The 13,201-nt window shown below is 37.6% G+C and overlaps 1 protein-coding gene across 1 annotated transcript in view; it reads right to left on the bottom strand.

The window, feature by feature from the left end:
• Positions 1 to 5,485, bottom strand: part of LOC110457315 (transforming growth factor-beta-induced protein ig-h3-like) — a 17,891-nt gene extending 12,406 nt beyond the window's left edge. Inside the window, exons 1-6 of the mRNA XM_021508529.1 lie at positions 5,295 to 5,485; positions 3,020 to 3,237; positions 2,524 to 2,713; positions 2,097 to 2,195; positions 1,751 to 1,861; positions 1,387 to 1,511 (exon numbers count right to left, since the gene is read on the bottom strand). Of these exons, the coding sequence (XP_021364204.1) occupies positions 1,387 to 1,511; positions 1,751 to 1,861; positions 2,097 to 2,195; positions 2,524 to 2,713; positions 3,020 to 3,237; positions 5,295 to 5,448 (897 nt within the window). The 5' untranslated portion in view covers positions 5,449 to 5,485. The remainder of the gene's footprint in view (positions 1 to 1,386; positions 1,512 to 1,750; positions 1,862 to 2,096; positions 2,196 to 2,523; positions 2,714 to 3,019; positions 3,238 to 5,294) is intronic.
• Between the last annotated feature and the right edge of the window lie 7,716 nt (positions 5,486 to 13,201).

Below are 13,201 nucleotides of genomic sequence, written 5' to 3'. Positions count from 1 at the left end.
GGGTTTTAAGTAAATGCACCCTACTAGAGCAAGTACTAGAGCAAAGATAGAACAAACTGATTTCTGTATTTTTATCTGTTGTTTTGCTATAGGATGTGGAAGAACAGTAGAATCTCAATATAATTAATACTCAATGCTCATTTTCCTATCTGGTTTACTGCCAACGTATTTAAAGGTCCCGTATCCTCTTCACAATTTCTTTGTACATTTCCCCCTATTCATAAACAAACAACGTTTTAATATCATAATTTCTCATGACAAATGGTAGAATAATAATACAGTTTGCTGTACATTTGTTTATGGTGATTACGTTTAAATCAACCAGGTAAGACTATATTAAAGGTCACAGACACATTTGTGCTCCCCATACCTACAACCCGTAGGCACCGAGACAATGGTCAGCTTTAAGAACGGGAAGAATGTGGGCAGAGACTACCCAACGTCGCTATCAACTACAGCAACATGTCAGGTGTAACGACCAACAGAGCAAACTGTATGATAAGATGGTCACCGGTTACTGGTGGAAACATCGACACTACCCGGATGATCCTTACGCTCCCTATCACAAACGTACAAATATCCTGAATTTTGGCAAAAGTGCTGTACCCTCATTCCTGCATTAACTTAACTGTATATCATCATAGCTTTAGTAAGTGCTGTACATGTTAACACTAGGTATGTGATTGGGTTAAAATTGTTTTAAGGTACTTACCGTTTTTCGTCTACATCAAACATGAGAGTAATTACTTGAAATTGACATTGTCTGTACTTTGTAATACCGTCATATATGTTATAAGGTTTGTTTAGATGATGTAGTTATTATGTCGTCACTTCATTGCTTATGGAATGCAAATAAGGCCTAGCTGTTGTCTGTGAAGACATTCCTACGAGACATCTCAAACAAACCCCTTTAGCAGACCACCAACTAGACTGGTGCAGTAAAGACCTTTAGACCATCAACTAGGCTGGTGCAGTAAGGACCTTTAGTAGACCACCGACTAGTCTGGTTCAGAAAGGACCTCTAGTAGACCACCAACTAGTCTGGTGCAGTACGGACATGCAACCTAGTCAAGTTCACATTAGAATTTAAAGAAATGTACACTATACTTCATTTAAGTAATACAGTTTTTCAGCTGAACTTTTATCAAAATATCATTAGCAGTTTAAAAGTAAGGACCTAGACACAATTTCATTAGAACAACAGTATGTCCTCAATCATTTACATTTCCTTTATATCCAAGAAGCACAAATGACCACAACAGACAAAAGCATTTGTAAAAGAAATATTTTTATATTTTCCTTATTCAATACAACAATAACAAATCAATGATTAATATACACATGAAATTGACATGTAGCTGGTTTTTATGATTGGAGTAATGTTCAATTATTGAGCCGGAAGTGACGTCTGTACTGTGGCGGAAGAAGGACGCTGTCGATGATGTGGATAACTCCGTTGGTAACGGCGTCATCAGGACGGATAACCATAGCGTTATCTACCTTTACCATACCTATTTAAAAAGAAAGCAAGCAATGATATCAGAAATGCCTTACCCCTGTCTAGGACGTAATATTAGTTATAAAGATATTCAAAGAAACAAAAACAGTAAACGGTAGCGTTTTTTTCTCTTCTGAAAAATGTAATTAACGGCAACATGTTTGCCCAAATTGAGGATATATACTTAATTTTTGTGTGCTGAAAACAAACAAAGTTGATAATTGCTATTACACCTGATCACAAGCTACTGACCATTATCCAGGGAGATGGAGAGGTCCTTGCCCTCCAGAGTGGCGACCTTCTCTCCGTCAGTCAGACTTGCGCTGAAGGCTGTTCCCTTGACAACATGGTACGTCAGTACCTCTGTATATATAAGAAACACGTGTAGAGTTTAAGTGTTTAAGTGCTCTAACAATCATAAATGACTAATTATACATCAAAAGTTGCAGACCTGTAAATATCTTGTTGACAATGGGCATTAATATAGATACCGGTCATTATACTATCTTAGTTAAATAGACCTTCCTTTATTTTATCATAAGCGCAGCAAATACCAGGAGGATGTTTGAAAATGACCCAAAGTAACCTTCTCCCTTACCGGTCAAAGCGGTCTTGTTCTTCAGTAGGTTATCCAGTGTGCCGGCTGGAAGCTTGGCGAAGGCTTTGTCTGTCGGAGCAAAGAGGGTCAGACCGTCGGCTATGGACAGAAAAGAGCAAACAAAATTTAGTTACCATGGTAAACAAAAGAGTTGCCAGCTTGGATATATTTCCTCAACGTTTACTATTCAACTGTATCAGTTTAGTAAGATCCTCACATTTGGGTCATGATTTACTCGATAAGAAAAGAAAATAATTTTGACAATCATTTCTCTCTCATTCCGGGTTCAGCGTCATATGTCATATATTTTGTTAACAGTGGTTTCGTACCAAGGACAGTTTCCGTGGTTGCCCCATTTCTGGGCACTGCAGACTTATTGCCGACAGCGCATTCAGACCCACCCCTTTCATGAGTACTAAAGACTTACCACCGAGAGCGCCACCTATACCGGCGGCAGTAACGGCAGCGAGAAGGGTTTTGAGGTTACGATCGGCCTTCACCATGTCCACCATAGACTCGATCGGGATGGGAAACATTCCTCGGTCTACTACGTGGATCACACCGTTTGTGGCGTTTTGGTCAACCTTCACAATTGGCGAGCCATCGGCAGTCACCCCCTGTGGCACCGAAAGATACAGTTTAATAATAATGTTATCTTCACTTATATAAAGTCTCAAAAAGAATTCACACATATTTTGTAACTTTACTGTTTTCAGCATTTTTGCGTTAGAATACACACTTTATTCCTGTAAAGTAACCCTTGATGATACCAAAAAATTGATTTCTTAATAGATAAATTAATACTGAGGACATTGCAATTACTTTTCAAACCTTCGGACGTCTTGACCAGCAGTTACTATTGTAAAAATATTTGACATTGAACCACTATCTTCGTGACCTTTAACCATTAACAAGTTGCGTACCTTGCCGCCCTGGTAAATGTTGATCCTAATCTTGGCTGGAGTCAACAAAGAGGCAGCCTGGAGTTCGTTGGACAGCTGAGAGGAGTACACCTTTCCACTGACCACGTGATATTTTAGGACATCCTGTAGCGCTGTCTTGTTCTTCTTTAGGTAATTAATAATGACGCGTGGCAACTTGGTGAAAGCATCATCGGTGGGACCGAAGATAGTGAAGGGACCTGGAGAGAAACACCACATAATACCGTGTAGGGAAACATCATAGAAGAATAAAATATATCACAGCTTCAACAAACAATGACAAATCATAGCACAACAGCAACAAAGACAATGTATTCCATAGTGACATCGCACAAGAAAAAATAAACCACAGCGTCAATACATGGGGACAAATACATCGGCAGCACACAATGACAAAATATACAAATCGAACACATTGTCAACATAAAGTGTCAAAATATATCACAGCTCCAACACATAATAGCACAACATAAAATTATATTACAATGTCAAAACAGCTTCAACAAAACATAACACAATATACCAAAACGTCTACACACAGGGACAAAACTACCACAGCGTCACCACACGCGGTCAAAACAACCACAGCGTCACCACACACGGACGAAACTACCACAGCGTCACCAGACAAGGACGAAACTACCACAGCGTCACCACACACGGACAAAACTACCACAGCGTCACCACACAAGGACGAAACTACCACAGCGTCACCACACAAGGACGAAACTACCACAGCGTCACCACACAAGGACAAACTACCACAGCGTCGCCACACAAGGACAAAACTACCACAGTCTCGCCACACACGAACAAAACTATCACAGCGTCGCCACACACGAACAAAACTATCACAGCGTCGCCACACACGGACAAAACTACCACAGCGTCACCACACAAGGACAAAACTATCACAGCATCACCACACAAGGACAAAACTACCACAGCGTCAACACACACGGACAAAATAGTCCACAGAATTAAGACACAAAGATAAAACAAAACAGTCAACATACGAAAACAAAATGTACCATATTCTCACCATACCAGGGCAAAATACGCAACAGTGTAAACACACAAGGGCAAAATATACCACAGCGTCAGCACTTAACACACTAAGGCAAACTATACTACAACGTCGACACAATGATAAAGTCGTCCGCAGCGTAAACATACAAGGACAAAATATATCACAGCGTCACTATACAATGTTAAACTATTCTACAACGTCAACACAAAGTACAGATATAATAACGTCAACACATGATAGCAAAATTCACCACAGCGTCAATACAAACTAGTTGATTATAAAAGATTCTACAGCGACAACACACAAAGACAAATTTACCACTGTCATCACACCAGAACACAATCCACATCATTAATTTGCGAGAAAAACATTTCAAACCAACTCACACAAAGACAAAATACACCCGTCAATAAACAAAGCAAAATATATTACAGCTCAATCATAAAAGGACAAAATACATATAGTTTTATACACTACAACGTCAGTAGAAAAGGACAAATTTGGACCTCAAAAAGACACTGAAACAAGAACGATGGACCTCAAAGAGACCCTAAAAACAACAACGATTGAAACGACACTATTAGCATATTCAAACTCATCCAAAACAGTAAAACACATTTGTTTGTATGTACGGGACAGGACAACTTCAATATACATCAGATTAATGAATGTCTGTAATGCAATATTGCTACGAAAATCAGGCTTATATATGTATAAATGTAAACGTAACCTGAAATGTTGTCATAAATCAGGCTTATATATGTATAAATGTAAAGGTAACCTGAAATGGTGTCATAAATCAGGCTTATATATGTATAAATGTAAAGGTAGCCTGAAATGTTGTCATAAATCAGGCTTATATATGTATAAATGTAAAGGTAACCTGAAATGTTGTCATGAATCAGGCTTATATATGTATAAATGTAAACGTAACCTGAAATGTTGTCATAAATCAGGCTCATATATGTATAAATGTAAACGTACCCTGAAATGTTGTTATAAATCAGGCTTATATATGTATAAATGTAAACGTAACCTGAAATGTTGTCATAAATCAGGCAATGAAAGGATTTTACAAAGAAAACTTTCCACGTTCTGGATTAGGAACATGTCAAGAACGAGCTCCTCATTTTAAGCAATTGTCACAGTATAAATTTAAATGCATGTTTATAATGTGAAAAAGTTACATTAGATTAATATAATAAAGCCTGTCAATGTACACTATACCTCCGGTTGAAAGGGTTTCGGCAAGACCGGCCTCCTTGACTAGGTCTACCAGAGTCTTGGCCCCAAGCTGTTCCGCAAGCTCCACCAAATTACCCTGCTGGCAATACCCTAGAGACACGAAACAGAGGAGGGATATGACTGCAAGTACCTTCATGATGATGCCGTGTAGCTACCGGTAACTCAGGACCATCAGGTCTTATATAGGTTTGGTTGTGTAACCAGCTTATATAACGTTAGTAATTCCTGGGTTATCAGGCACGTGGGAAGGGTCTCACGAAGACGGACAAGGTCATTTCTGACAATCTTAAGCTTCACTTATTGGTTAAGTGTACATGTACTAATGATTGAGTCAAGGCTTATATAGTCATTATTAAGAATGTTGCGTGCGATGATGATTAACAGTTTAAATACATTTATATCTTGCAGTATACTTGTCAATGTACTGCATCAAGTAAAAAAAAATAGTAAAATACTTAATTATGGCAAATTCAGCTGAATTTACTGAGCAATGTTTTGACGACCTAGTTACTTGACCTGTCTCTGGCCGCGAGTTTTATCTGACCGTGCTGTTTGACCTTCGTGTATATGTAAACACGCTTATCATGTGAATTTAAGATACCGTAAAATATTCTCACTCGATTGTACCCATCTTGTTCACAGTGAGACAATATATGTTGGGATAACTGGAACAGATTAAACTTGGACATGTAGGCTCGGGGAATCAATATGATGTATTTTCGTATACGATGAAATATAAGTACATGTAATAATCGAAACGTTAAGATTTTGTAGTTTTAAAAGTTAGCTTAACTATGAGGTTAAGCTGAAGAAACTTGAAACTGCACGTGGGTTGACCACAAGTTTAAATTTTAAGTGGACAGGAATAAACAAGAGTTTGTGTCTAAATTGGCCATGTGCTTATGTGTGTATCTGCTCACGAGACACCGGCCTCAGTCATGAGATGGAGGTCACCAACACGTGCTTACTTTAATTTCGGAGACCACGAGAAGAACACGTCTAAGTGCCAAATAAAGCCCAGTGTGTTCGTGTGGCTCTGCATGTTAAAATGAATATATACTCATCTTTGTGTGCCGAAATTATCAAATACAAAGTTTGAAATGTGTAAAATATTTTCAAACGCGTGAATTGCACCATTGACATTAAGCCCCAAATTAACGAGGTCTGAAATCTAGCTTAAGAAATAATTCAAACATTTTATACCAATTTACAAAACCAATGATGAACGAGAAAAAGAACAACACTATCGTAGTATCTTGTTTAATCATCCCAAATGTTCCATGTGATAATTGGCGTGACGAAAGGAGAACATCTATCACTGTGTCCTTCTCTCACTCTTTCTCTATGTAATTGAATGATTTGGAAATACTAGTAATTTCTGGTGTAGAGTGTCTACCTACCTTACATAAAATGTTTCATAACGAGCCTTACATATCTATCGCAAACTGTTTATATTTCTATTTACTGATGATACAATTATATTATCAGAGTCAGCAGAAGAATGACAGGAAGAACCAGATACGTAAGGTCATATGAGCCGAATGACATACTGCCTTCACTCTTTATATATATATTTAACATACCTCTACTTTATTTACTCCATATAAAAGTAATTGGTTAAATCGAATACATCCCCGCTTTTGCCTGACTGTGTTTTAGTCCTGTGTGTTAGTCTGGGAACTAAAACACACCTACACTCGGGTGTTTCCACCGAGCCAATCAGACGAGAGGTGGGCGGAGCTTGTTACCGAACTCGGAAGCATTTGGTTCCATTGCCATCAAAAAGGTAGTTGGAACGTGAAGCTATACAGCTTATGGTTTATAAATACTTTCTTGTTAAAACTATCTCTCCAGTTTGTATCGTATAGAAAAACAGTTAAAGTATGGGGTTGAGGGATATAGCAAGTTTCTGGTGTCCCTTGACCATGCCAATTTCCCTCGGCTTCGCCTCGGGAAATAGACCTGGTATCGGGACACCAGAAACTTGCAATATTCCTCAACCCTATACTTTAACTGTATACTATGATCCGGTGACTCCATGTCTAAAATTGGTACATATACATGTACATGCATTGTCATATTAGGGATATGTTCATCAGAGCTCAATGATTTTTCATGATATTATAAATATTGCAGGAAACAATAAAAGAATAATCCAATAGGAATAAGTCTGATTGATCAGTTAGTGTTTAACATATAAGTTTATATAATCATAATTTCAAATATGTGTAAGAGAAATCCTAAGATTCTAAGTCTATTATCTACATATATTGTGTACGTAATTTGGCGGATTTTGGCGTTTTCGAGCTGGTAGTATTATTTAGCGTTCTAACACGATTTTTTTTCAACCAAAATTTAACTTTTTTTTCTTATTTCTTCTAACAGAATTTCAGCTCATTCATTATTTTAGTTTTTTAACATAATTTATTTTTATACAATCAATTTTTTAATGTCATATTTCATGCTACAGTTGTGGGATCGCACAACATTACACGATGTGCGGTGTGCGCACGATGTGTGCACGGTGTGCGAACGATGTGCGAACGATAAAAAATTTGGCGATCATATCTTGCGCACATTTGTGTGCACGATGGAGGAACGTTGTGCAATAACAATCGTGGTTGGTGTAAATTGAGGAATGCCTTAACAATATATACGGTTTCGTGTTTAAACATATAAACCTCGATATTTACGTATGTTTCTATATTCTACCTACACCTATAAACTTACCTTTATATCTATACTTTCTTAAATTTAGAAATTATGTTTTCGGTATTTCTTAAACGACCTTAATCGACACCTGTGAAATAACAACACAGTCCCGTATACAGGTAAACATAGCCACAAGCCGTCTGCATGTACCTGGCGGTAGTTTTTCCCCCGCCCGGGGCGCTTACGTATTTCGTCGGGTAGGGCCAGGGGTGTGAAAACACAGGTGAATAGGAGAAATAGGCAAACCGAATGCAAATAACAAATACGTCCAGCTGTGTTTTCATTACGGTCATACGGTATCGCATATCAGCTCTATGTGTCAGGTACAGGCCAGGTCAAACCCCGGTAACTCATCAAATTGTTATTTACATATTTTGTTACCTTGGCGCGAAACCCATTCTTTCACTGTAATGCTGTGTTACACGCATTGTAAAACTGTACATAATCTTCACTACTGTGATGAGAAATTACAATAATACATACTGTTTTCATTATTGCATACGAGCTTTCCGTATTTTTTTCATTCCGTAATATTGATCAACAAATTGTACCCAATCGCACAGTTGTGCGGAGTGAAGCGCACAACGGGGCGAACGATTGTTAAATCGCACAGTTGTGCGCATCATGTATGGACGATGTGCGGACGATGTGTGAACGATGTATGCACGGTGTGTGCACGCTATTTTTTGTGCGTTGTGCGGTCACATTACTAATTGTGGCGTGTTTAGCGGTATTTGGTGGCATAATTGGATGTATTTGGCTACTTACTTTAACGTAGTATTTTTTACTTTTGAATGTGTTTTTTTAGTAAGAGAAGCGAAATCATGGAAAGCACCCTTTGTGATGGACAAACTGTGCATAAATGGAAAGTGTTTTTACAGTTTAAATTTGTTAACACGTTATCGTATTTCTAATTATAGAATAGAAAAAGATTTTATAAACCACCTCCCGTAATACCAGGCCCCCGTGATACCAGGCCCGTGATAGCAGGCTTATGTCCAGTAATCAAATATTCCCGCGGTTCGCAGTAGAAGCGAGAATAATTTGTCTCGTGCGGCACGAGCAGCAGAAGGCTGTCACGTGTACTCGGGTACATGGTGGTAGATGTGTCAGCGTGGTCATTTCGAGTCGCCTACTCGGGACGTACGGTTTATACTAAATTTAAGGATGTATAGCTTTTTTCTTAGGGTGGTTTAGTAGGTCTGTTATAAAAGAGTAGACAGCGGTCCAACTATCACCTCAGAGAAATCGGACTTGCAGGGAAATAATATTTATCCCGCTTTTGGATACAGGTTTCCGGGGGATATCTCCGGTTTTTCCTGGGCGTGCAGGTTGATTTCGATGATCGAGGTATCTCTTTATTGTCGTTTTGCGCAGTCGACGTCAGACTGCGGCTTATTTTTTTTTAACTTCAGATGACGGCAAGCTGTTAACTATCGGTATATGTACGAGTAGTCCGAATTATTCTGACGTTTTATCGACTTTTTTCATATCGGCCTGTCGTCGATTAACGTCAGAACTACGGCCCTCTATATTATGCGCGAAATATGTCGACGACAGAACGAGATGAAAAAAGTCGATAAAACGTCAGAATAATTCGGACTAATGTACGAGCGTTTATTTGTATATATGTATTTCGATTGCATTTTGGTTTTTGTTCTGGATTATGTGGAAATGTTTGCGTTGTGTTGTTATAGCCAGTCGTTAAGTGGAGCGAGACCCAGTGTATAACACATTCCCATTAGCAACGAAAATACACTCCCGCTATCAAATTGTGTCGAAAGAAAAGTCTCATTGGAGGAACCCGCTGTCATGAAAATGGTTCAGTTATTTGATTAGATTTGGACATGTTTCTCTGAATCATTTAACACACTACCTTGTACTGCTCTTCGTGCACATTTTGTGAAGATACATGCAGGTAGGATTAAATGGAAGATACCTGAACAATCTTACATGTATAAATATTTACTCTGAAACTGATGCTGCCCATCCTGAGAAACACGTTGACGAACTTCGCTAATAATTTGACCAATAAACAAATCATTGCATATTTTTTTTCACGGAGTATAAGTACATGTATATAGCACTGTCATTCATTTCAGTTTCCAGCCTGCAATATCGGGCTGCTGTTTTTTCCCCAATCAGATAGAAGTACACCAGTTAATGTACTGCATGGTGGGGCCATGTGAGGTAAAATAATGTCGAAAAGGTCATTGGACGTGCTTGATGTTCAAAATACAACATCTTCACCTACCGCGTGCTAAAAACCTCCTCTTCGGAGAAATGGAGAAAAGATTGCATGGTAAAAACATAAATGCCGTGTAAGAGAATAAGTGTATGTAGTTTATGTTTATGTTGACCAATCACACGTGTGTCCACACTTGTGCGATGTCTTCATCCACTGGATCGACAAGTGTTGAGTACACAGCAGAACAGAAGGGAGCAACACTAACAGGACATTTATAAAATAATCATCGACCATTCTTATAAATGATCCTCCATCATCCAATTTTTGTCACTTATTATGTCTCCCCTTTGAATGAAGGGAGACATATATATTGTATTAGTGCTTGTTCTTCTTCTGGTTCTTCTTCTTTTCTTATTCTTCTTCTTCTAATCGCAAATTGTCCGGCCATAACTTTTAACCGTTAAAGATATCTTGATCAAACTTGAAGTATACCTGCATCACCAACAGAAGGTGTGTAGTGAACTATAATTAGGTCTCGTGCTTTACTATATACAGAGTTATGGCCCTTTGATTAATTCTAATACCGAAGTTTGTCCGGAGCATAAGTTCCATGTTATTTCACCTACGTTGACCAAATTTGCTATAGTTTTAATGTATCTTGGGAAGTATGAGTGTCGCATTCTAAATTCGGATCTCGTGCCCCACTATATAAAGAGATATGTCCCTTTGTTAATTTTTATACCGAAAGGTTAGACATATGTTTTTGTTTACAAAAACAAAATTCTAGTTCATGTTCGGAACTATACTCTGATGATCATGACGTGATGTCTATAGTATAAATAACCGAAATCAAAACATATAAGTACCACCAGTCAACGAGTGGCGTGCAATATAAGTACCACCAGTCAACGAGTGGCGTGCAATACAGTAGATTTCTCTTAATATCACTTCCCATTTGTCAGAAAAAAACATGATATTAACAGAAACATGACATAAACAGAATACCTATTTTCTGATGTTTTTCAGCCCTCAAAACCGGAAGTGAACTTAGTCAAATGCCTAATTGATGTGGCTCTAAGAAGAAGATTGATATTTTGTAACTAACCTTGTTCTTTACCCTAGTTGAAATATAGATATAAGTAAATAAGTATAGAAATAAATATATTATTTGTATTTCATTTCAGTATGCAGTTACATTTCATATAGTTAGTAGCAAAATGACGATCAGTACAATTGTAATTATGATTGTTTACTGCAGTAGTGATGTAGGCATACAAATGTTTGGCTTGCACTGCATCAATTTCAATTGTAAACATGAGACTTGGTAAATATTTACCTATATCTTGATATTATATACTGTTCTTTCGCTAGTAACATCTTTTTATGGGTTAATTTCCTTAGATATTTGCTGCAAGTGTGTAATCGAAGATAGTACACATGTTATAATTAGTTGAAAGAATACATCACACTTGGCATTAGAAAAATTTACAGATGTTTGACAAGTTTGACAAGTTTTATTTTTACACTCACGCCACACGTATACGTGCGTAACAAGAGGTCACATAATACATAGTATACATTGATGGACATAGTACTCACATAATATAATATGACACATGATACAATTCATACAATAACAACCCATTTCAATAATTCTTTTAGCTTAATTATTTTAGATATTAAGTAGCTTCATTACTCTTTGTATAAATTTACTTACTTTTGTTAAGAGTACCGTGTTACAAATTGAGAACATTCCTTTCATTTTGATATAAGTTGGGTTGACATAATAATAATTTGGTATATAAAGTTGTCTAAGAGCTACAACAGATACATTAGTACATTGGTATAAGTAGTGGTATTCGTCCCCGTGTTAGACTGTCCTATAGCTCCCCCAACCACAGGTGAATATCATGTTAACAAGTATGTAAGTCAACCTATTGTTTAACAGTCAGCCAGGTGTAACCTATTGTTTGACAGTCAGCCAGGTGTAAAAAATACCCTGTTAGGCTGAGGTATTGTTTACATAATGCGTCCAGGGTGTGACAGAAGGTCCCCAGGGCATTTATCATGAATCATTACCACCATTTACCTGTATTTTTTTTGTGACAGTGGCCAAAATAAAGTGATATTAAGAGAAATCGACATAAAATCAGGTGATAATAAAAGAATTGAATTGCATAGATTATATAGCAGGAAAAACGGTGCATCAAAAAAACATGACAATAACCGAAAAGTGACATTAACAGACGTGATATTAGGTGAAATGTACTGTATAAGTACCACCAGTCAACGAGTGGCGTGCAATAAAAGTACCACCTGTCAACGAGCGGCGTGCAATATAAGTACCACCTGTCAACGAGTGGCGTACTGTCCCTCACTGGGAAAAGAGATGACCCGGACCGGGGCTGGTGGGGACCGCACGGATTGATGACAGGAATTTGTATGTACATTGTATATACTTTCAATAATTACAACACAATACCACTTTTAACTACCTGAATACAATATACATTTTTTTTATCTAGGATATATATATATCAATAGTGTGTTTTGTATTGCCGACGATTGTGATCTTCCTAAAATATATGTAAAAATGAATTTGACTGCCCGCTAAGCACAATTATTTTGAATTGTACTGATGTTCAGGAGGGACTTACACAAACAGATGTACAAAACACTTGTGGCTACAACAGCATTTCTGGCGTAGTCTTTAAAGAGTGTGCTACATTTCCAACCGTTCATTGAACGATGGTATATTTTTAAGTGTTTTAAAAGGGCCTAATGTTATTCCCATTTTTAAATCTTGTAAACGTAATGAAGTCTCTAATTACAGACCAGTATCTTTACTACCAATTCTATCTAAAGTTTTCGAAAAACTGGTTGAGAAACTGTATGATGTAGAAGATAGCATTTTAGATTGGTTTACTACTTATCTGAAAGACAGATTCAAGCGTGTTACTGTCAATGGGGCAACATCCGGTTGGTGTGA

Source organism: Mizuhopecten yessoensis, unplaced genomic scaffold (genome assembly GCF_002113885.1).
Source record: "Mizuhopecten yessoensis strain PY_sf001 unplaced genomic scaffold, ASM211388v2 scaffold9101, whole genome shotgun sequence".
NCBI classification, from domain to species: domain Eukaryota; kingdom Metazoa; phylum Mollusca; class Bivalvia; order Pectinida; family Pectinidae; genus Mizuhopecten; species Mizuhopecten yessoensis.
Note: the sequence above shows the minus strand (reverse complement) of the source record. Positions and strands in the feature narration are given on the sequence as shown.